The sequence below is a fragment of the Eschrichtius robustus genome, chromosome 1 (assembly GCF_028021215.1).
Source record: "Eschrichtius robustus isolate mEscRob2 chromosome 1, mEscRob2.pri, whole genome shotgun sequence".
Classification (NCBI taxonomy): domain Eukaryota; kingdom Metazoa; phylum Chordata; class Mammalia; order Artiodactyla; family Eschrichtiidae; genus Eschrichtius; species Eschrichtius robustus.
The window spans coordinates 185,789,947-185,815,886 of NC_090824.1; the positions used below are offsets into that span (position 1 = coordinate 185,789,947).

General features: G+C 35.7%; 1 protein-coding gene across 3 annotated transcripts in view; it reads left to right on the plus strand.

The window, feature by feature from the left end:
- Positions 1-25,940, plus strand: part of PLXDC2 (plexin domain containing 2) — a 407,490-nt gene that overhangs the window by 243,681 nt on the left and 137,869 nt on the right. For all 3 annotated transcript variants that reach the window (XM_068561117.1, XM_068561123.1, XM_068561106.1), the window contains one exon: positions 21,879-22,001. In XM_068561117.1, coding sequence (XP_068417218.1) covers positions 21,879-22,001 — 123 coding nt within the window. The remainder of the gene's footprint in view (positions 1-21,878; positions 22,002-25,940) is intronic.

Here is a 25,940-nt window from a genome sequence, read left to right on the forward strand (position 1 = left end):
CAACCTGGGAGTTTTATTTGGAGGTACTCTTTCCTTCACGTTGGTGGCCCAGCAATGCTGACCTCCTTTTAGTCTTCAAAGGAACCATGCTCCTTACCATCTCAAGGCCGTGCACACCTGTTTCCTCTGTCTGGAACTCTCCGTCACCAACCCGTGCTTAATTCCTAAGCATCCTTCAACTCTTAGCCATTCGGGGCACTCACCTAACTGTCCACTATATACGATGCTAAATACTATATAGTAAATTCCATACAGCGTATGCTATGTGCTACATGCTATATGCTATGTACTATGTTATGCATACTATATTCTATACACTATATACTGTATACTATAAACTATATACTGCATACTGTATATTTTCTTCATAGCATAGTATTTATCACTACTCCTTAGTATATATTAATGTTTCTGGTTGTTTGTTTAAATATTTTTCCCCAATAAAAAGATTTACTAGGCTAGAAACCATGTCTTTGTTGTTTCCCATTATATACCTAGTGCCTCCATAAATGCTTTTCAAAGGTTGAATAATGAACTGTGATCTTCAGGAAGAGATGAATTTTGAGATTTCTGAAGGGAAGGCATATGGATTGATGGAAAATTGAAGAAGGGAATAGCTTGGGCAAACATATGAAGGCAGAAATAAGCTTCTAACAAGTGACAAGTAAAATTCTGTTTGTTTGTTTTTTCGTTTTAATGAATTATAAGATTAAGTCTACCTTTATGAGACATTGTCCTCAGAACAGTGATTTGCAGTGGCCTTACTTCACTGTCACAGTCAAGGTTCTAAAACTGTTCTGGGAGAGTTATTATGCAAAGGTGACTTTCAAAAGTCTTCCTGATGAATAGATGCCAATGCAGAAAAAGATTTATTCAGTTTAGGGTGTTTTGAACGTTAGACTTTATTCAGTTTATGGTATTTTGGCTTTTGTTGTTTGGATTCATATCCTCAGAATGAAAATTATTTCAAGATATGTACCTCTTAGAAGTAAGGATGTACATGTTTACCTAAAAGAAAATTTCACAAAGCAATATGAACAAAAGAAGGAAAAAGGAAAATTCAACAAATTAATCTAGAAAATTACTCCTAAGGAAGTTATCTTTAATAATTCTTTTAGATTAACCCTTGTACTAGATTTTATAACAGTTCCAGGTACAAGTTAAATACTTGGCAGTTCTCTCTATCAGACTTCCTGGATTCCTATTCTCTGCCGATATATCTTACTCAGACTTCGAAAGAAATCTTCAATACATATTTAGAAATTCCCTGAAGAAAAACTTCATCTACCATCTGCTTCATCTATTTGCTTAAGGAATTTAATTCAGAATCTTGTACCGTAATCAAAGGGAGGGCATAATTCAGGGAATAGACGAATCTCTTTAGGACAAAAGCTGATTGTTAAACAAGATGCTCTGGTAGATCTTTCTGTAAATGGACAGATTATGTCTTGTTACCAGTAACTACTGAATGGAAAATTAGTCAGTACTGCAGGTCAGCAGGTCAACATTAGCAGTGACTCTTCCTGGATCCTCCTGCTCTGCCTTTTTCACTCTACTATGGTATCTCTCAAGTTGTGTTTGTAGGGCTTAGCAATAGTCAGCAATTTAAAAAACATTGTATCCCTGCTCAAATAAGTATAGAGATTACCACATACCAAAATTCCCTCTTGGAAATGTATGTTAGATTGAAAACTCTACGGCATCCTATAATTTTTAGGAAATATTGTCCTAAGCTGAACTAATAAAGCATTAGGGGAAAAAAATCAAGGCATAGAGAACAGATATAATAGCAGTCTTAAGTTTCTCTCATCCTCTCTCCAATGCCCTGTGCACAGCAGATATTGAATAAATATTCAATATTAATGAGGGAAAGGTGAAAGATGTTAGTGGCAATTAAGAAATTCTGTGCATGGTAGGTCAGGTAAAATCATATAGAAGCAAAAAAGGACTGATGCCAGTTCATCAGTATTTGAAAAGGATGGATAAAGACTTTTATCAATATTTAAACTGAAGGAAATCTCATCATCACCTCTTTCTAATAGAGTTTATGTCATTTGCTATCTTTCCAAATTCCCATTCATCCCCAATCTTCTAATTTTTTTGCCTTTTGAACTTGCCAAGTATATGACTTGCCCCAATTTTTGAAAATTTCTTATTTTATATTGTTATTTTAAAATCACCTTATTGAGGTACTATGGACATACAAAAGGCTGTAAATATTTAATGTATACAACTTGATCAGTTTGGAGATAAATATTCACCCATGAAACCATCACCACAATCAAATCTATAGAATAAATCCATCACCTCCCAAAGTTTCTTCCCACCTGATTGATTGATTTTTATATTGATTTTTCTTTTGTGGTAAGAGATTACCCTCCTAATAAAATTAGAAGTATACAGTACAGTATTTTTAACTATAAGCCCCTATGTTGTACAGTAGATCTCCAGAACACATTTTGGTTTTTTAGAATTATTCAATGCATAGCAAGTTTGTGAAGGACGCAAAGTTTACATCACAAATGGATTTTAAAAAAGAAATAAAAATTACTTTTTAAAAAATGTTGTGATGCAATTAAGAGAAAGGTATATGGATTGAAGAATTCCTTTGTTTATGTATAAAATAAAGGATGAAAAAATCAGATCAGAACTGAGATAAATAAATGTCTTGATCATTTTTCTGAAGGAGAAAAAGAAAAACTTGAACCTTTTCTAATCGTGGGACAATGCATTGCCTAGTTTTAAAAAATGAGAAGGAATCCCATCCATTATGATTTGAAATGCTGACCCATAACTCAGGGAGGTTTTATATTTACATTTCTTTGATTTTGCAAAATAGAATATCACATTTTCCCAAATTTCTGCTTATACCATTTAACCTTAATATTATAATATATTTTCATCTCCCTGTTTCCAGGATGTATTTAGCAATAGCTATTGAGTTTGGGGCTTTGTCTCAATGACATAATATGTCATCATTTTTTATAATGCATTATTTTTATAAGATACCATGTTGCTGTCTCCAATGGGTATTACTGTCATGTAGTGATTTTAAATGTTTCCATACAAATTGGCAACTTGAGCATATTAGATACTGTTACTCCTTGAGTAGAAAAGCAGCTTCTCTCTTAACTTGGTATATTAAATTGTGTTTCCAGTGATGCACTGAAAACATTAAAAACTCATTATAGCAGAATCTTTCTTCTTCCAGGGCATTCTGCTCTAGTGTTTGTAAGCTTAGCTCTAAAGAATTACATCAGTTTGATTATTTTATCTGAGAAAACATATTCTTGTCTAAAGGTTTCTCTTTTTCAATGATGATTGTAATCAGCAATTTTCTATTTTAAAATGGTCTTTCTGATATCTTGTTTCAGATGGAAGAGAATTATAAGATCATCTCAGTGGAGAATAGATGTATTTTAAGAATACCACCATAATTAGGAAGTGACCCTTAGAGTAATAAATCTTTAGAATTGAAAAGACATTTAACTAGTCAATGTAAACCCAAAGCATAGAAAGTAAGCTCCCAGAGGGTAAGACCCTCTCTATCTTTTCAGTGCTATATTCAGCTTCCCCAAACAACATCTGGCCTGAGTCAGCCCTCAGATTGTTAAATACAGGAATAAATGAAATATGTAAAGCACAGTTTTCTTTTCCATCCAAGGAGATGTAGTAAATGCTGAGTCTGATCTTTTCTTTCTTCAAAGGGAAATTAATATGACTAACAAAAGAAACAAGAAACAAAAAAATATGTATAAGCAACAAAAATATTCTCCGTATCATGGGAGAGTTGAAAGGTGACAGGAAAGTTCAAAGGAATGCAAGACATCTGCCTGGTAGGGATGGAAATATTTCAGGAGGAAGATAAAGCTGGAGAAGAAGGTGAGATTTTGACAGGGATAGTTCACTGGGGAAGTGGAAATAGAGATGAGAACATGCAGAAAGCAACTAAAAAAACGATGAAGGGTAAAGGCCTGACCTTGCCTATCCTGGGGAGAAAACTGGATAGATAAGTTAGTGCTGGCTCAAGGAGGGCATTAAATGACAGACCATGCCACTTAGAGCTGTTTTATTATCCCCTTTCACCATAAATTGGTTCTCTTTCCTGTGATCTTTATCATAAGTAGTAAGAAGGAATGCTCTCATCAGAAATTTTCTCTCTGTCTCACTGGTAGCATTTATATTGTAGACATGCCCTCTTTTGAAATCATCACCTCTTTGGATTTCTGTGATGCTCTTTCCCAGCTTATTCCCTCTTTCTCTGGCCTCCTCCGGCTCTTTGCATGCTCACCCTTCTCCATCATGAAAGGTGGCTTCAGCATCCCTGTCCTCTGGTCTGCCTTTGCATACTCATCACTGTGATCTTCAGTCTCTTGTCCTGCCTCCACTCTGCTCCTCCAGGTGGCCAACCCCTGAGAACTTCGTCATCTCCCCTCCTAAACCTTGCTCCCTATTTCATCAAGCTTTCCATTTTTCATCCAGTTGTGCAGGATCTACATTTTTAAATTAACTTTGTTTTTTTTTTCCTTTTTGATCATCTCTGCTCCTTTTTTTCCCGTCATAGACTCTGTTTGACCCATCCCTTCCTTTCCATTCTCACTGCCAACAGTTAGGTCACCTCACACCTGGATTATTCTAATCACCTCTGGCTCCTCACTGGGATCCTTGTTTGCCATCATTCCCTCAACAGGGAGTGTAATTCTACCAAACTAAAGAATATTTTTATTACTCTCCCTTTTGCTTAGTTTCACAATAGAAATCAGCCAACATTTATAGAGAACCCATTATATACTACACAGAGCAGTAGGCAGAGGGGGTTACAATAATAAATGCATTCCCTGATATACAGGGATATTCAGTTTAGTGTGGGTGACAGACTTGTAAACCTAAGTTACTCACAATGAAATAAGTAATAAAATGCCTTAAAATTCCTTCTGTCATTTCCTGTTACTTTGAGATAACCTTGTTTACTTTAACCTTGATGGTAAATTCTTCACACCATTTTAAAATAAATTCGTTACTCTATTACTTAAAAAACTGAATTGTTTTTTAATCTGCACCAGCAACTATGGTTATGATGTTTTATAATTTGCAAGATAAGTAAATCTTTTAATCCAGAGTTAGATTTTTGAAAACAATTGTCTTGAGATTCAGAGAAAATACAGTCACTTGGACTGTAGCTGTTCTCCAAGCAAAATGTACATATTTATAAACCAACATTTGGTTTTGTTTAGTTCAAAAGCTAAACCAAAAATGTCAAAGTGAAATGTTTGTTTTGCCAATAAACGTTATAAAAAATTACACTGTACTCATTGCAGGGAAGAGATATTTACTCCATCTTTAAACTGGTTAAGAATGACCAAATATTGGTGCTCTCAGCTTAAAGTAGACTGTTAAAATTATAAGGTGTTTTATGTAAGCCCCATGGTAACCACAAAAATAATACATGTAGAAGATATATGACAGAGAGAGAGAGAGGAAGGAAACAAAGCATACCATTACTAAATTACCAATGAAATACAAAGTAAAATAGCAAGAGAATAAAAGATGGACAAAAGAGCTACTACAAGACAGAAAACAAGTGACAAAATGACAATAGTAAGTCCTTTTTTTTTTTTTTTTAATTTTTATTTATTTATTTATTTAATTTTTGTCTGTGTTGGGTCTTCGTTTCTGTGCGAGGGCTTTCTCTAGTTGCGGCAAGCGGGGGCCACTCTTCATTGTGGTGCGCGGGCCTCTCACTGTCGCGGCCTGTAATTTGTAAGAAAATTGAATCAGTAATCAAAAAACTTCCGACAAGGAAAGCCCATGACCGTATGGCTTAATGGCTGAAGTGTACCAAAGATTTAAGAATTAACACCAATCCTTCTCAATCTCTTCCAAAAAATAGAAGAAGAGGGAATACTTCCAAACTTATTTTATGAGGCCAGCATTACTGTGATACCAAAGCCAAAGACATTACAAGAAAAGAAAACTACAGACCACTATCCCTGATAAACATAAATGCAAAAATTCTCAACAAAATACAAGCAAACCAAATTCAACAACACATTGAAAGGATCATTAAACCATTACCAAGTGGGATTTATCCATGGGATGGGATTGAAGGATGGTTCAACATATGAAAATCAGTTAATGTGATACACCATATTTCCTAGCAAGAGCAATTAGGCAAGAAAATGAAATAAAAAGTGTCCAAATTGGAAAGGAAGAAGTAAAATTATCTCTGTTTGAGGATGACATGATTTTATACTTTGAAAACCTTAAGGACCTCACACACCAAAAAAAACCTGTTAAAACTAATAAAAGAGTTGAGTAATGTTGCAGAATATAAAGTCATTATGCAAAAATTAATTGTTTCTATACACTAACAACAAACTATCTGAGAAGAAAATCAGGGAAGAATCCCATTTACAACAGCATCAAAAGAGAAAAAATACATAGGAATGGATTTAATCAAAGAGATGAAAGATTTGCACACTGAAAACTATAAAACATTGATGAAAGAAATTGAAGAAGATTGAAATAAATGGGAAAACATCATGTGTTCATGGATTGGAAGACAATATTTTTTAAATGTCTATACTCCCCAAAGCAATCTACAAATTCAATGCAGTCTCTACCAAAATGCTAATTGCATTTTTTACAGAAATAGAAAAAAAATCTTAAAATTCATATGAAATCACAAAAGGTTCTGAGTAGTCAAAATAATCTTGATAAAAAACACAAAGATGGAGGTACCACACTTCCTTTTTTTTTCTAAAGGTGTATTTCTTTTCAAAGTGGTTTTTTTTGTTTGTTTGTTTTGTTTTGATGGTTTCTAGCCTTTTTTTTTTTTTTTTAAGACAATTTATTTATTTTTAGCTGCACGGCATGTGGGATCTTAGTGCCCCAACCAGGGATCGAACCCATGCATTGGAAGGGCAGAGTCTTAACCACTGGACCACTAGGGAAGTCCCAGTATTACACTTCCTAATTTCAAAATATATTACAACACAGTAATTAAAACAGTATGGTACTGGCATAAAGATAGACTGTGTACCAATGGACTGGAACAGAAAGCCCAGAAATAAATCCATGAATATACGGTCAACTGATCTTCAACAAGGGTGCCAAGAATACACAATGGGGAAAGAATTGACTCTTCAACAAATGGTGTTGGGAAAAGTGAGTATCCACATGCCAAAGAATGAAATCGAACCTTTGTCTTACATCATACACAAAAATCAATTCAAAATGAATTAAAGACTTTAACATAGGACCTGAGCCTGTAAAACTCCTAGTAGAACACATAGAGAGAAAGCTTTTTGACATTGAGCTGGGCAATGATTTCTTGGATTTGACACCAAGAGCAAAGGTACAAAGCAAAATAAACAAATTGGACTACATCAAACTAAAACACTCTGCACAGCAAAGGAAACCATCATTAAAATGAAAAGGCAACCTATGGAATGGAAGAAAATATTTGCAAACCATCTATCTGATAAGGGGTTCATATCCAAAATACATAAGGACTTCCTACAACTCAATAGCAAAATAATGAATAACCCAGTTAAAAAATGGGGAAAAGGCTTTGATAGATATTTCTCCAAAGAAGACATACAAATGACCAACATTTGTTTTCATCTGGTGAAAGGATGCTCATCAGGACTAATCATCAGGAAAATGCAAATCAAAATCACAATGAGATATCACTTCACACCTGTTAGGATGGCTGTTGTACAAAAAAATATAGAGATAACAAGTGTTGGGACTTCCCTTGTGGCGCAGTGGTTAAGAATCCGCCTGCCAATGCAGGGGACACGGGTTCGATCCCTGGTCCAGGAAGATCCCACATGCTGCAGAGCAACTAAGCCTGTGCGCCACAACTACCGAGCCTGCCTTCCAGAGCCCACGAGCCACAACTACTGAAGCCCGTACGCCTAGAGCCTGTGCTCCACGACAGGAGAAGCCACTGCAGTGAGAAGCCAGCACACCACAGGGAAGAGTAGCCCCTGCTCGCTACAACTAAAGAAAGCCCATGTGCAGCAACGAAGACCCAAAGCAACCAAAAATAAATTAAAAAAAAATTTTTTTAAGTAATAATAAAAAAAATTTTAAAGTGTGTCTTTAAAAAAGAAAGGTAACAAGTGTTGGCCAGAATGTGGTGAAATTGGAACACTTGTACACAGCTGGTGAGACTGTAAAATGGTGCAGCTGCTATGAAAAACACTATGGAGGTTCAAAACATTAAAAACAGAACTACTATAGGATCCAGCAATCTCACCTCTGGGTATTTACCCAAAAGAATTGAAAGTAGAATCTTGAAGAGATATTTGCACTGCCATGTTCATTGCAGCATTATTAACAAAGCCAAGATGTAGAAACAACCTAAATGTCCATCAACAGAGGAGTGGATAAAGAAAATATATACATATGATAGAACATTGGTCAGCCTGACCAAAGAGGGAGATCTTGCCTTATGCAGCCACATGGATGAACTTTGAAGACTTTATGCTAGGTGAGATAAGTTAGTCACAAAAGGACAAACACTGCAGGATTCCACACTTATAGGATGTGTCTAAAATAGTCACACTCAGAGAAGCAGTGAGTAGAATGGTGGTTGCCAGAGGCTGTGGGGAAGTGAGAAGATGCTGTCTGATGGGTATGAAGTTTCAGCTAGGCGAGATGGATGCGTTCTAGAGACCTGCTGTCCAGCATTGTGCTCGCAGTTAACAACGCTGCACTGTGCACTTCAGCAATTAAGAGCGTAGATCTCATGTTAAGTGTTCTTACCACAATTAAAAAAGGTGGATGAATAACCAAATATTTTGTGTAAACTTTGCATGAGATCTCAGAGTGTCAATCTCAGGGTTGCCCTTTCTCATAACAAAGTTACTTTTCCCAGAGGGCAAATATTCTGAGAAACATTTGATATCCAGAAAGTTCACAGGTCCTAATGTACACCTTCTAATGTTTTCTAACACTCTTTGAAACATTTTGATTAGCACTTGAATTTTATTTGATAGTCTCTCCCTGAGTCTTTCAGTTACTGAACAACAGAGAGATGTAAACTTAAGTTGTTCACCTGTGAAAATTTTAAAAAAGTTATAATTCCCTTTTAGTATTCAGTCTGACCCTAACCTGACTTTAGATTTTAGGTAGCTCCTTCTCCTCATTGAATAGTCTTTATTAGTTTTTTCCTAGAAAAGAAATCCTCCCCTGCATTTCAGCTCCATGTTTTTTTCTCCATTACCCTCTGATTCAGTGGTGAAATATCCAGTGGGAGTCTTTACTGACCATTTTACTTTTTTTAGTCTGTCTATCTGTATTAGGTTGGGAACCCTCAGAACAAGACTGCTGTTCGAGTATATGTATAACATTTATACAGTTATGTTTTATAGATTCTTAAGTACACTGATTTTATTGCTTTGCATTTATTTAACATTATGTCAATATTTTATGCTGCCTTAGTTTATTCCAAAGAGAGGTCTGCATGAAAGTTGGAAAGAAAATCTTTATCATGAAACATATTTGCTATATCTCTTTATATAATACTTGTGAAATGCTAATGTTGCAGACAAATACGTTGTCAGCAAGAAAGTAAATGCATTTGTCAGATATACTAGGCTCTACTTAAGGTTTTCTTTAGACCACAGAAGATGACAAGTCAAAATGCAGTAAGTGACCCTTGAAGTGATTTTTTCAGTTCCCTGAAGAGTAGTTTATCTATGCGTGTCATGCATCCTCACCTTATCTGAGGCAGAGACACAAATCCAGTTTCATGGTTAAATTAGCAGGTAATCCCTCCCGTTTGTAGGCCTTGAAATGGTGCTTATCCGTCCAAGGAATCTGATTATACCGGATCCCCAAACTTTCTGCTTCGGTGCACAAGGGTTTAATTCCAAGACAACTGACTCAACAGGGAAACTTCAGTGGTGGAAAACCACCGTATAACCCCTTTGGTTGTGATACCTAAGATTGCATATGAGTGACAGAAATTGGATTAAGTTGTTTGCACACTTGTATTCTGAAACCACCCTTTCAGCCTAGATTTAGCTTTTTCTCCACCAGTTTCCTCATCTTAGTAAATGACACCATCATCTTCCAGTTGATTCCTTCCTCAGCTCTCTCACCTTATATCCAATAAACCATCTGGACATTGATTCTACTTCTGAAAAAAGCCTGATGTGTCTGCTTCTCTCCACCTCCCTCTTAGTTTAAGCCCATTCCCTCTGTCCATGGATTATTGAAATAGTGAACTGTTCACCCTATTTCAAGTATGGTTCCCCCTTACTCATTGTCTATACTCTGCCTGAATGAACTTTAAAATTTTTTTGAAATATTTCAGCTGTACAAAAAATATGAATAATACAGAAAACATGTGTGTACTCAATACAGATTGAAGGGGGTAAAATAGACACAGTTGAATTTTGCTATGTACCCTTCTCCATGTGTTCTTCACTCTTTCTCTGGAAATAAACACTCTCCTGAATGTGGTGTTTATCAGAATGATTTTCCAGTAAAGCAGATCTGGTCATGTTAAGTCTCTGCTTCAATCTTTCAATGTGTTCCTGTAGCCTTTGAAAAAAAGTCCCCAAACCTTTGCCACGGCTGGCACGGCCTCCCAGAGACTGACCCCTGGCTGTTGCTCTCCAACCTCATCATACACACACCATTCTCTGCGCAGTCCAGAGAATGTCCTCTCCCTGCTGTAAACTCAGTGCCTAGTGTAACCCCTCAAACATACCAAGCACTCAACCATTGCTTGCAGACTGGATGCAGACATGAATGACCGCATATTGTGTTGAGACACAAACATGAACAAGTCATGGCCCCCATCCTCTGGAGTCGGTAACAGGTGATAAGGAGGAGAGAGGCCAGGGGATGGATATGAAAATCAACAATTGCAACTCAGTGTGATAAGACCTATAATAGAAGTAGGATGAGCATAGGGCTGGAACACGAAGGGTGTGATCAGGTCTTCTGGAGTTGGAGAGGATAAAAGAAGGTTTCACACAAGAGGAGACGTTTAAATTGAAGCTTAAAAAATGAATAAGATTTTTCAGGACACAGAAGGAGGAAAGCGTATTTCAGGCAGAAAAGTAGCATGTGAAAGTGCATAAAACCCATGGCACCCACAGAAAGCTGTGAGTAGCTGAAGCCCAGGGTGCATGTGGAGGAGAGGGGGGAAATAAAGTCGAAGAGCCAGGCAGTGACCAAAGCATGGCTTTATTTGTCAGGTGGTGGCGTTTGGAGACTGAACAATTCTCATTCTTGAAAACCAATTTATTACTTATATGCAAGAGAGTCTGCCAAGCCAAGCAGCACGTATACAGAGATGAGTGCATTGACCCAAATCCACAATGCAATTTTTTTTTAACCACTTTCTCCTCAAATATAAGGTTCTCTGAAATGGCTATATCTAATGAAATTGGGGTTGTGTATACTCTTTGTAAAGTCATTGGGTAGCAGCCATAAACCAGAGGGGCCTCCATGTCACTCTGACACCTGCAGTAAGACTGTGTTGTAGTATCCAGTCTTGAAAAACCTCCAGCATTGCAGAGCCTACGGAGGATGGCAGTGGCCACCTGAGGGAGAGTGGTGACCCACGTTCATGCGATTTCAGCCTCCACCTTTTGCAGGATGGTACAGGTTTAGTTGGGGACCTGTGCTGGCCCACTACCCAAGGTCAGCAGTGAGTAGACGCTCACTGGAGTGACTTCAGCCCTTTGTTGGTAGCAACAGGAGAGAACCATTTTTTTAGCTTAAGGAGGGTCATCTTCCTCAAATAACATGTAAATACTCCTGAGAGGGGATAAAGATTATATGCCATTCACACTGTAGTAGATAATAACTCATCAATAATAATAATATAATTCATCATAATAATTCAGATTCTTCCTGAGAGAAGATTTAAATAGGAAGGAGAGAGCTGATGGTCATTATGTACCTGAGTAGGGTCTCTGACAATGACAATGTTAAAGCCTGAACAATGAACTCTAATACATTTTGCCTATTTCTCCCCAGGCCTCCCATATCCCAAATTTGTAGAAAGGTTAAAACATCATTCATTTTCATTTTAATATATTTAAAGAGGTATTACTTTAAAACTGGTGTCTGATTGAATCTAGGCTTGCCCTGGTTTTGTTGAACTTTGGGCACATATGCGAGGTGCCCTGTTATGGCTGGGTTATGTCATCGAGGCCAAATTCACCTGCAGCCACCTTGACTGCTCCATTCACACACTGACCAGGACCTGTGGATAGACGTCCAGGGAAAGAATTCTTCCCAGCATGGCGAACCTTTTCATTCTCTGCCTTAGCAGACATAAAAGTGAAATAAAAGAAAATTCATCCCTTAGTCTGAATCAGTTACACAAAAGCACATTTGAGATACGAGCTTTTGCTGCTCTTCCACAAAAGCTACATGTTAGAGAACCAGGTTATCAATTACAGAATAGCTTTCATGCCTTCCCGTGGTCCCCTTTGAGAAGTGCCTCTTTCAACCTAAGAAGATGATAGCTTTGCTCCCCCTTTTTGGCAGATGTGAATGTAAAGGTGTTGAAAAAAATACAAGAATCTCTTTTATTTTCCTTGGGAGGCAATAAAATGTTGCCACTAAACATGGAAGGTCCTTTTCTACTGGTCATACCAGTTAACCTAAGACCTGGTGTAGCATTATTCATTCACTCTGGGTGGTCCCAGAGTTGTGGTTCTATTGCTTGCCTTTTGTTTGCTACATACCCATTTCTGTCTGTTTCCAGTAAGTATTATTCTGGTCAAAGGTCAAGTAAAATGAGAAGTAAATAGCCACTTTTGCCAGTAACATTTCCTACTGTTTTCCTTTGGTTGGATAGTCAGATGTTAAGGTATAATTGAAGTAAAATGTTGAGAAGGAAGTAGAAAAATAAGGTCTGTATTAAAGTAGCAAGAAAAGTAACATTTTCAGATATCCAGGGATTGATGGCTTAGATTCTCTTTGTCTGAGGTATGTATGAAGTAAGAAGAGGTAAAATATAGTCACATATAAAAACAAATAGAAATTGGTTGAGCATCACAAAATATCCATAGTTGAATGTATGAATGCTTGAATACATACTTCAGAATTTTAGAATCTAAGCAGTCTTTGCAGTGACTCCCAAGGTCAAGGAAAATGCTTTATTGGCATTTTGATCCAAATAAATATATATTCAGTCAAATTTTTTACAGTAAGATTATAGGAGGTAGAATCTCTAACATTTGAATTAGGATCTAGTTTGTGAAATAAATGGTAATTCTAACCAAATTCTACTCTTTTTTGCCTCAATGACCATATCCTGAATGAATACGAGTAGTTCTGTATAGTAACTCTCTCTGGTGGAAGAATATATATCCTAATAAACTCTCCCCTGAGTCAGCACTAGGAAGAGATGACCCTGAATAAACGAACCTGATTTTTTTTTTGGTTGTTTATTTTTTCATTTTGTGTGAGGGAAAGAGTTGGGAGAGAAATATTAGAATTATTATAGATGTGAAAAGGTCTTAGGGCTTCTTTTAATCTCTCACTGCTCTCAGTAATTACAGTGTTTCCTAAAATAGAGTTGATACATTTTATGTAAGAGTACATTATATCTGTGAAAATAAATGCATTTTTTAAAAGCTCGATCTAGTGGGTGTTAACTAAGATATTGATGGGCTTGTGCAACGGGATCAGCAAAATGGGTAAAATCATGCTTAAAATGCTTTCAAAAGAAGTAAGCTGATTGGATTTTATTGTGCTTCAGATTTTAAGATACTCGATTATCTGTTTTGTATTGATTTACAAAACCTATGTACTCTAAGATGCTCTCTCTCTCTCTCTATATGTATGTACATATAATATATGTGTGCATATACATATGTGTGTATATATGGGTGTGCATACACACAATACACACACATATGTATATAAAAACAAAGCCAAATATGTTATAAATCCCTGTCTTTTCTTGAATAGAGTTTTTCTTTCAGCATCTAGTGTTTTGGGTGTTCAAATTATAGGGCACATTGAAAGTACAAAACACAAAGTGTGTAATGTGAATATACAATTGGGCCAATGCTCTTTTGTTATGGCAATTTTGTCCCTCTCACTGAGCACTCATCTCCTTACAGGACCGAACTACTAAAACACTTGAGAAAATAGAGTTAGGATCACAACTCTGAGAGTGTAAAAAGGGCACATGTCTCAAGGAGACTGACAATATCACAGAAGTTTGATCCTGAGCACATGACTGCAGCAGTCAAGAGCACAAGAGGAGAGAAATCAGTGCAACTGCAGAGGGGGCCTCCACAGAGCTCTGATTTTAAAAGGATGTCAGAGCAATGCAGATGCTCGATATATATGTGCTGAATGGTGGAACTGCAGCTACATTTGTAGAGCCCTTTTTCACCAGTTAATGCACACAGCAATGTTGTTTAAAAGGCAGTTAATTTTAGCCTAATTTTACAGAAGAAATTGCAACTCAGTGAGAGTAAGTGATGACATGAGATCGGATGGTGCAGCTTGTAAAACATGAAAAAGTCAAATCTGAGCCTTTGCATTACACTTCGCCTTTTCATGGAGAGAAATGCATATATATATATATATATATATATATATATATATATATATATATATATATATATGTATATACATACACAATATGTTTATTACATATAATATATATATATACACACACTATACTTACACACAACCTGTTTACATACGATCTATATATCCATCTGAAACAGTATATAAGACACTAGATTGGATGTATAAGCTCATGGCTAAGGTGTTAAAGCCCAAGCCCATTGAGACATTTGGGATATTTCAGTTAAGCTGGAGAAAAAAGGAAGGAACAGGCCTTCGGTTTGGGACTGGTGGTGCAAGGCAGATGGCCATCTTTGAGAAGCAAAGCTCTCCTACTCCTGTGTCGCTCCTTTCCTGTCTAGATGAATGGTATTTCTCTCGCACTGAAAAGGGAACGACAATGAAGAGACTGTGAGTACATTCAAGACATCTCATGACGCGGATGGATTCTGGTAAAACCTGGGGATGAGATTTCTCTCTCTCCTAGGATGTGTAAACAATAATGGAAAATGAAAACATTTCTGGAGGAATAAAGGTGGAAAAGTATAGTTATCTTTTAAAAAATATAGAATAAAATTGGTTTTGGAAACTAGAGGCTAGATAGACTGAAATTCTAGGCAAGAATCTAAATGAGGTTTTCTCCTGCTATGTTTTTACTTTAAATTTACCTGATTTATAAAGTAGGACATGCAGTACTACAGAGTATTCAATAATACAGTAAGGTCTGATGATGTAGAAGCTACCTGAAGGTGGCCTCTCGTTACATTTAGTCATCTTCCTTCCAGGGCTGTTTCCAGACATTTAAAAATGGATTTCAATGAGAGTTTTTAAGTCCTTGGAAAAGGAAGGGACAGTTTTCATTGTTCCTCATGGTAGTGGCGAGCCCTGGAGATGGAATGAAAGCCGAGCAAGGCGTGAACTCCTCTCTCTAGAGCAGGACAGAGCCTGGATGGAAGCCCAGCTGATAACCTAGAGATGTTCTAGGTGGTTTCCCGAAGGGTTTATTCAGGTTCCGGTAAATGGGCAGAAATTCCAGGGGAGCCAATATTTATAGGTCAGGAAATGAAAGTGGTTGTCTTCTAGAAAAACTGCACACAAGGAGCAAGGTTCAAGGTACAAGGTGGGATTTGAGATAAAGGCTTTGCAAACACAGGACAGCATACCCCAAACCAAGCAGACCTCAGGTATAGGGACTAACTCCCAACTATAATTTGGCTGCTATATGTAAGTCCAGCATTTGACAACAGGATCCCTGAATCCTCAGTCTAGGGCCATAAGTAATTCAAAGCAACCCTCCCCTTCTCCCCCTTGCAAGAGTAAGGCTTTCAAAATATAGTACCTGGATCCATCTGGACAGAGGGGATGGACTTGATTTTCAGGCAAAAAGGAGCAATGCAATGCCTCCATGAAAAGCATGTAGTTCATGCACTACCCAACTCCTGGGGGTGCCATCCACTGTCTGCAGTGTGAAAGGACCCCTCTCTGGAAATCCCAGATAATCAGATGCCTTTAGCACAGAGGGAAGAGGGGAGCTGTTGACCGTAACAACTAAGAATTAACATGAGTTAAGAACGTGTTACATTATTTATTTGAGAAATAAGATGGAGAAGGCAAGAACTACAGGCAACAATTTTGTTAATAGTTCAAAATGAAAATGAAAGAAGTTATGGATTTTTGTCTCTCTTCCTTTCCTCACCTACATAATTCTGGCTCCTGTTCTTTCCTTCTGGAGTTGGAGAGAGGCACTTTATATCATCAACATAAATTTTATATTGGTAATTTCATGAACATAATTTGCAGCCAATAACCAAGTTGTCACCGGTTGCTTTTTTCCCCCAGAGGGTGACTGTTGTGATTTGTGGTCCCCAGTGTGGCCTTAAGCCAATAGGATAAAGGAGTCTATGAGATGTGATGTATTTTGACATATATAAGTTTTCATTGTATAAAAGATGATTGACACCTTGACACCTGGTTGGAACTGTAAAGGAAAGGTATTTGGTGATTGACAAGAGTGTAGGTTGCTTCCTAGGAGCTCGTGGTTAGTAAGTTCATATGAACTTCAGAAATGCTTCTGTTTTTGTCTTTAACTGTCTAAGTTGCACGTACACACCAATATCCTCACAGTGAGCTATGTGGTCTACTAGCAACAATTTTGTCCAGAGGAAGCCTGTCACATGAAACCTGTCATTCATTGTACAGTTGCAGCTGGCAGGCAGTTAGTTACCAGATAACTTACCACAACTTTTAATTTTCAAATTAGCAGTTGCTGCCACATGTGGTTTTGTTTAAAAGGCTAAGTGAATTACAAACAAATATTTGTCTGAAAGGGGCTAGTTTATAGCACGTGGTAATGTACTGTGATTCATAAAATGGCATTTGTGCAAAATGTAAGTTGAATTATGCTCAAACTGCATTTGTTTGCTTTGAGCAAGTTGTCCACCACAAACACAGAGCAACTGATAAAACAATAAGCACAAACAACACCCAGTTAAACAACTCAGTTCTTCATGCATAGAGTTGGACAGGTCATATATAAGGTTACGGAAGGATCAGTGTGAGGAATCTGCTCTCCAAATCTTCGCAGATAAAAGACCATAAATTTCAGATCTACTTGATTAATGTGTAGGGGTCATGGTACACATGTCATAAAGGTGGCAGCGGTTGCATACACCATTGTCATTTGTACTCTAAAGGCAGCATTTAAATATAAGTGTTCAGTGCCCTACAGGCATACCCATCAGATCCAACCTTCCCTCTGGGGTCAAAAATATCAACTGAGAGATGATGAAGTAGAATATTTTATGTAGCTCTTTACACATTAAAGTTCCACAGAATGTTTCATAGGCAATTATAGCCTTTTCATGCTTCCTTCATTACTGTGACACTTTCAATTAAATGAAACAACCATTTGCAACCAATAGGAGGTAGATATTTTTACAAGGTGCTATTCCATCAGAATGTAAGGAAACATGTATCCACATAAGTGTAGAACTTTGGACATTAAGGCTTCTTTATTACCTGTTGTCTTGTAGTTAGGTTCAGTGGTACACCTTAACCCAAACTGGAATAATGCAAAGAAACGCGTATCATATCATTTGAGTCTGAAGCACAATTTTGATGTTATATAAACATCCGAGTGCAGGTCTAGTCACCTATTAGGCATTAGGCAGAAAAGGCTTCAAGGGGTAAAAAATAGAATTTAATTGATTTTTTTTTTGCTGCAAATTTTTTGTTTTAAACATTATCTTTGAGTATTTTTAATGTATTAACTCATTCAGCCATCATAACAACCCAATGATATAGATATTACTCCTCCATTTAACAGATTAGGGAACTGAGCCACAGAGAGGTCAGGAACTTATGTCACACAGCTAGGAAATAATTTGATTTTACCGTCAAATATATTCCCTAATCATATGTCATTCACCTACCAATCTGAGAGTCATTTGGTGGATTTTGATGGAGGAATCTATTTTAACTCTATTTGTACAATTTGCAGTTAAAAGAATAGAGGCTGAAGCAGTACAATAAAAGTAGCAGGATTTAAGGTGACTGCCACTCTGCTCCAAGGTAGAGGTATTGGAGCTTTCACAGAGCGGACAGGTCTTTTCTTCCTCCAACTCCTTGTTTAAGTATGAAATCCAGTGAGGGAGAGTATATAGTTCTGGACACATAATGAATTCTAAAGTATGTTGTGAAGAGGTCATAAAATTTGGAATCAGAAGACCAATTCTAGCCATGTGGCTGTAAGCAAATTACCCAGCCTCATTACATGCTTCACTTAATAAATAGAAATAATAATAATAATAATATAATTCCTTTCAAAGTTATTGTAAGGATACAGTGAAGAGAATATATGAAAATAATGTAATTGGTAAAGTGGTATATAGATATTGGTTAATTTCACAATTATCACAATAATATTTGTAGTTAGTAAATATATAATTGTGGTTAATAAATATATAATGATTGGGTAAGGGTTATTCATGCCAGGACTTACAATGATAGAATCCTCAAATGACTTGATGAGGTTTACAGATTTAAAACTAGATTATTCAAGTGACTAGAGACCATCTACAGAAACAGCCCAAGGAGATCCTTCAGTTGCAAGAGCAAAGCTGTCAATTACAGCTGAGCTCAGAACTTGACTTTAGGTTTACTCGTGAAGGCAAGAGAAATGCAGTGTGTAGCTATCACTTGAAATTCAAAAAACAAAATGCATTTGCTTCTCTTATTTGGATCTTTTAAGTGGAGGTGTCTTTCTGGGTTCCAAATTACCTGGGTAATAACCACTTTCTACAAATCTTATGACTAGGTAGATGAGTGCTATTTAAATTAGAAGCACATAGTGAGTAAAAGAGACATTTTGTGATTAGCTCTTCAAATGGCTACAACCAAGTTTGAAAAAAACAGTAAATATATGTTGCCTAAATTGAAAAATGAAATATTTTTTCTGTACAACTGGACATGCCCAAGACAACTAAAGAAAAGAGACAAATGTCTAAACGGGGTATTCGTAGCTATGAATGCCTTTGAAGATTTGGAAAAGATTCATTCCATTAAAGGACTCTTTACTTTGCATAGCTGGTTCTTATTCAACATCTGATTACACTTCCCTCCCTGCTCTCAGCAGGCCTGTAAGGTTTCTCTCCACTCAATTAATCACTGCTGAAATGATATTTTTAAAACCTAGGAATGTAAGGAGAACTCAGTAGAGCCCATCACTACAATCAAGCATTTTACTTCATAGTCACTAAGAACTAACCTAAGATAATGAAGGAATCGGGTTTCATGTGGCTAAGTAAACAAGAAGTATTCTCTGAATTAGCAAAATTAAACTCATTTTGTGGAGTAGTGGAGTTTTTGTATCCTTGGATTGTTTTTCACATTAGTCTTGGTGGTGGTAGTAGTAATAGTGGTAGCAGATTAATAGTAGTGGCAGACTCTTTCTTGTAAGTAGTAGTTGTAGCAGCTATAATACTCATAGGACTAGTACTTATAATTTATATTAATGTTATAATAATAGAAGAATCAAGAGTTGTAATTATAACTTTTACACATCAGCAAATTCTTCCATCATTTTACTTAGTTCTTTGGGAATAATTTGAGACTTCACCTTTAAAATTTGGGAAATTGTAGTTCTAGAAAACTTTTTCCTGATGAGAGGAAGCAGCAGATAATGATTCTCATGATCTGAAAGACCGAGTTATATACAATAGAATGGAAAATAATGTTTTGCCAAATCTATAAAAATAAATATAAATCTTATTTATTTTAAAAACTAATAATTAAGTATCTGAAATCATTTATGGCTCTGCATTTTTCAATTCTGTTTTTCTAGGAATTGCTGCCGCAATTTCCTACAGGGTTGTTTTGGTGAATGAATTTTGTATTGATTTAAAATTATCTTGCTGCCTTGAACTACTGCCCTCTTTATTCTTTAAATAAATCAGTTTCTCTTATTAATACATGGAGAATTTAAAGTAAGGGAATAACTATCCAAAGCTACTGTCCCTGAAAGAACACTTTCAGAGTATAATTCAAATTTTTCCTTAAAAGATCATATTTATAGAATTTTTGTATCCATTTTAATGGTGAAATTAATGGTGAATATAAAAGCATGCTGGTGAGGATAGGAGAAAAAACGTAAATCATAGACCCTGAAAAATAGTCACTCTTCATCTTTATAATTTTAAGGATGTGATGTTGGACTTTGAACGTTGAGAGCGTGGCTCTGAAAATTACCGGGAAATCAAATAAAAGCAATGACTATTCCACCCAATCATAATATCTTTTAGTACACTTGAGCTACGTGAAATTGCAAATGTACAAAGTTCTGCTCAAGACATAGGGAATTTATCTTGAAAGATATTTTTTGGCAAATGAGAAACAAAGAGTAATTGATGATTAAAACATGCTAAAGATTTTACCAGTTTAAGTATCTTTTTTAAAGGTGAATAGCTATGATTCAATTATGCCTTCGATGAAAAATAAAAAGGAAGTCAAAGGAAAGACGACATTGCTGGAAAGACAGAAATTGATTTCAAAGTAAATAACTACAGATTTAATTCTCCAATAACTTACCTAGAAATTACAGTTGAGAATTTGAAACAATAAAGGCCATGATATGCCAATGAAAGCTTTATTCAGACCATGAAGTGAGATAAAAGTTTTACACTTTTAGAAGTTTAAATTCTACATAATTTTGTGGTTTAAAAAAAAATCCCACTTTTTAAATTAATTCTTATGGAAACAGAAAAATGATCTATAGTAACCCCAGATATGTAGTTAACTTATGATTGCCTAAACATTACGATTGCATTGTCACAAATAACTTGCTTTGGATTTTATTTTGTAATAATGTATGTGTGTATGTGTGCATTTTTTATGTTCTTAATTGTGTACTTCCTAGATTAATATGAAAAATTAGTTGGTATTCCCTGAGCTGACTCTCCTTTTAGGCAGCTAAAGACCTTGGAGGCAAGAAGCCAGTATAGGATTAACAATTTGTCATGGTTAATCCACAAAGTAAATAAACCCAGTGTGAATAATTGAAAGTGGGTAGGGTTGTAATGTGAGAGGTATTGAAAGTTAATTCAAGAGGAAGTTCTCCATAGTAAATTCCCTCTCGTTATCCAACAGCTAGAATAGGCTGGCATTGATAACTCTCTAAGTAGAGAGGCATTTGTGCATTATCAATGTTTTACCATCTTATCTGAAAACATATAGTCTTTACCTCCTTGATACAGTGCCACTTGAGCAATCTGAGAAATGTGAAGTTTTTCCATGAGTGTTCAGCCTCCTTTCAACTTTGAAAAGATGGTCCAAAACATTTTCTGCATTTTAGTATTAAAGATACATATGTGTGATTTCTAAAATGTCCTAAACTGAGATTAAGAAAAGCAATTCAACATCATGAAAATACATTCATTTGTAAACTGGACTTGCCTGTTTGACTAGTGTTAAAATAACAAGGGATTACTAAAGGCAAATTTAATGTTTGAATTACTTATAGTACTATACTAGCCTCTTCAGCCCTTCCAGGTAATAGTCACTTTCCTGCAATTAAAGCTGTACATGCTATAGATTTCTGATTTAGCAGTCTGCAAGGTGCTACCAAATCATACGGGAATTTGTCACTTAATCCAGACTCAACTATTGCTGATCAGACATTAAGACATTAATTATGTTTCTTTTTTTTAGCTACCATGATATTTTATTTTCGAAATGTGACTGAAGGTGAGTTGGGATATTTTAATTAAAATTTTCTGGGCTTTTTCTTAACATATTTATTATTTTTCTAATTATAGGTTTCATATACACTGGAGAAGTTGTACATCGAATGCTAACAGCCACACAGTACATCGCACCTTTAATGGCAAATTTTGATCCCAGTGTATCCAGAAATTCAACGGTCAGATATTTTGATAATGGTATGTATTAGTTAGCCTATTTTTTTACTAAATGTATACTTATAAACATTGATCATCAGATTCATATTAATATTTTAGTAACCTTGGGTTTCTGGGGGTAGACTGGAATTTTAAACTGCTTGATTCAAATGCCCCAAGATGACAAATGTTACACTGCAGCTGTTAATACTGTTAATATGTGGAGTAAAGTATGTGGTTAAATGTCACTCGTTTATTCATTCATTCATCTGTTCATTCAACAAATGTTTATTAACATGTATTGGGCACTATAATAAATGAGTTGCTGTAAACGACGCCTCGAACAAAGCAAATACATTTATTTGATGCTATTTGCAATACGTCCCTCCTATTAAAAAAAACAAAGTAAGGATAATTTGTTAGTTTTGATCTTCAGATAGAGGCAAGTGGCATAATATATTGATACTAATTTCCAAAACTTTTGAATAATGTGTACCATAAGATGAACACACCTTTTAAAAATCTAGGAGTGTGGGTAATTAAAATCACTTAAGAAAAAAGTTTTCCTGACTTTGAAATATGAAATAGAGTATACTGACAACAATCTATCCCTACTATTTTTGGGGGGGACATATAAAATAGTCAGAAAAGACCTAGAATATGTCACTAGGTACCATTCAAATCTAAGTAAGAAATGTAAGGTCCTAAAGACATAAATGAATTTTCATGTCTACATCTTACTGAAAGCTGTAACTTTAGTAGAAAATGAAATTATAGGAAAAGAAGAGTTTGTTTTGGAAACTTAAAGATAGAAATTTCTGTTCTCTTTATAATAGAAAAATGATATTTATTTGCCCAAATGACAATTTTATCTTTTAAAATAATGAAAGCATGTGGCCTGAACAGAGTTATTTCTTCTCTTGTCTTGCCTTAATGAGCAAGGAAGAAAATTACTATGGGGTAGCATGGACTTACTCGTGACCATGGCTTTCAGAAAATGATATCATTTTGCTGAAAGAGATCTGACCAGTGTGATAAAGCCATTTTACAGGTCAAAATAGCAAAAGAGGAAGAAAACTAAACACACTTAGATGTACACTTTGAGAAATGAATTTCAAACAATTTGAATAACACCAAAGTGTGATCCAATATGAAGTAATACTAAATGTTAGCCATAATAATTATTTCCTTCTATTATTTTAAGAACTGTTATACTCTGTCCTCCCACTTAAAAAAATTGAGGTACTAAGGCCCAAAGATGTACAAATAGATTGTTAGTATACTTTAGACAGAGCTACAGCGAGCAACTTATCTGAAGCTTATCCCATGACCTACTAGACGGAATGAATCTACCCTAAGTAAATAAGAAAGTTGAGTATTTTCCAAGCTTTGTCACTTACTAGGTGATGTTGGGAACATTTACTCATGGGCACAAGCTTCTGATGACCAAGTTTTTAGACTGTTAGCATCAAAATCATAAAGCATATTAAGTCTCTTTCCCCATATGCTCTCTCACACACCCATGTGCCTAGGTAGCTCAATATTTAAATTTTACTTTTATTTAAATGATTTTAAAAAATTAATGTATGCCACTTCAACTGGATTCTAAATTCTTTAAAAACAAGGACTTTGACTATTTATAAGAAATTATTTTCTCTTCAATACCTGGCACAAGAACTCAATACACAGTCGGTCCTCAATAATTTATTATTCAATGAATGAATACATGAAAAAATTAGGTATGTAAGATGATTTTTAATTCTGGGAGTTGTGAAAGTACGAATACTCAAGAATTACTGTATTTTACTTTATTGAAATATCTTCTGTGTGATAACCAATGGGAATATTACATTCTTACAATATAATAATAAAAGCTAGTAATTGCCTGTGTTTTATTAAATGATTGAAGCACTTTTCAGTATTGTAAGGATCTTCACAAAGTCCTTTTATACCATAGCAACTTACTGAAATATTTCCAACTTTGATTGGTTAGGATCATTGAAGGAATGCTTAAGAATGGGAAACTCAACATTTTAGGGAAGCAAAAACTTCTCTAGAGGAGACAGCAGTTTAGAACATTTCTTCTAAGATAATATTTCTGTAAGTATTAAAGCACTAGATTTTAAAAATCAGACGACGCTTCTAAATATTATAGCCAGCCTAGAAGTCTGAGTCACAGCATATTAATGCACAAAAACTAGAGAAGTTGTAAAACTAAACCTTTTATTAGAAAAATAATTTGGTGGCTCATAAATAGCAAATTAGAAAGCATAAGTCTTACAGTGATCAGAAGCCTAATCAAGCACAGAATCAGAAAATTTGGAGTTAATAGTGACCTTAAATGCCCCTAGATCAACCTACTTGCCTGTTTTTATTTTGGAGATTAAGAAATTGGCATCCATTACTGATTAGACAGTTTGATCACCCTAGGGATACTAAGTTCCAACTGCTCAGTTCCATTAAGCACATAGGATGGTACAGCGGCTCATGTGGTCTGTTATATGAGCTTAAATTACAACTTCAGCTCTGCCAGGAGGAACTTTACCACTAGATTTTGTGCCCATCATCAGAGAAACAGTGTAGGATTGTCAGTCATAAGCCAAGAGATGCGCCACACTAAACCAGCTCTTTGGTGAATTCCAAGGTTTGCTCGTGGCAGATTATTCTCCTACATCATAGCTGATGGCCAAAGAAAGTGTCTTTTTGGTTCACTTACCTAATTGCTTCCTATATTAGGTACTACCTAGGAAGCAATATGTGAGTAAGGAGCTGCTTAGAGAAATACAAGATCGTATCTCTAAAAGCCACTCTCACTAACCTGCAGACCATAAAGTTTTAGATTCAGCAACTTGTAATAAAAGGTAAAATTTGATATATTGATTATTCGATGAAACAAGATAGAGACACATAGTTAATTTTAAAATGTAATGATAACATTTACACTCAACTAATCTTACTAGTAGAACCATTTAAATTAAATGCTGGGGGAGCTGTGCTACTACATAATATAAAACATATTTGCACAATTAGTGTTATTTTAAAAAGTCTGCTACTAACAATGTATTGAAAATATCGTCACCAGAATTTGCATTAAAAACATTTAATTACTCAATTTAGGTAGACCTCTCTTTGTGCGCAAAGAATTTGAGGAAACTATATATTTTTTGATTGATTGCAGAAATCCCTAGAAGGCAAGAATTATTCCTCCCATGTTGTAGAAGAAACAGGTTCAAGCAGGTTAATTGTGTCCAAGGTCACACACAAAGTATTAGAGGCAGGACATAAGTCTAGCTCATCTGCCCTCCATTTCAGTGTTTCCTCTGCACCGTCAAAGTGTCTAATAGAAATTAGTGAGTAAGAAGGAGACTAGAGCTTGAGAGTTGTGAACTCTCATGTGAAGGAAAAGAAGTGTTTGTTAGGAGGAATTTCATGATCACAAAACCCTTTTACTTCTACGATTATGGGAAGTTTCCTGGCTATTATTGTCCTCTTGCCTTTTCCAGTTTTTAGAAAAATGGTAGTATAGATACAGAGATGCCCGTGGAAGGAAGAGACCTGGGTTTTTACTTACAACAGGGGTATGTCTTGGGTGCTGCTTATAACTAAAAGTACCAAGGTAAAAGTAAAAAAAAAAATTTTTTTTTACTTCTAAAGTTTTACCTCAAGGAAATAGATTTCTATATTTAAAGTGAATAACGTGATAATTTGATATATATATACATTGCAAAAGAATTTCCACCCTCAAGTTAATTAATATTTTCATCACCTCACATATGTACCTTTTTTCTTTTCGGGTGGGAACACTTAAGTTTATTCTCAGTATATTTCAATTATATTGTACAGTGTTAGAAACTGTAGTCACCGTGTTATGCATTAGATCCTCAGACCTTATTCATTGTATAAATGAAAGCTGGTATCCTTTTGTCAGCATCTCTCTATTTCCCCCAGACCCTAGTCCCTGGCAGCCGACATTCTAAAATC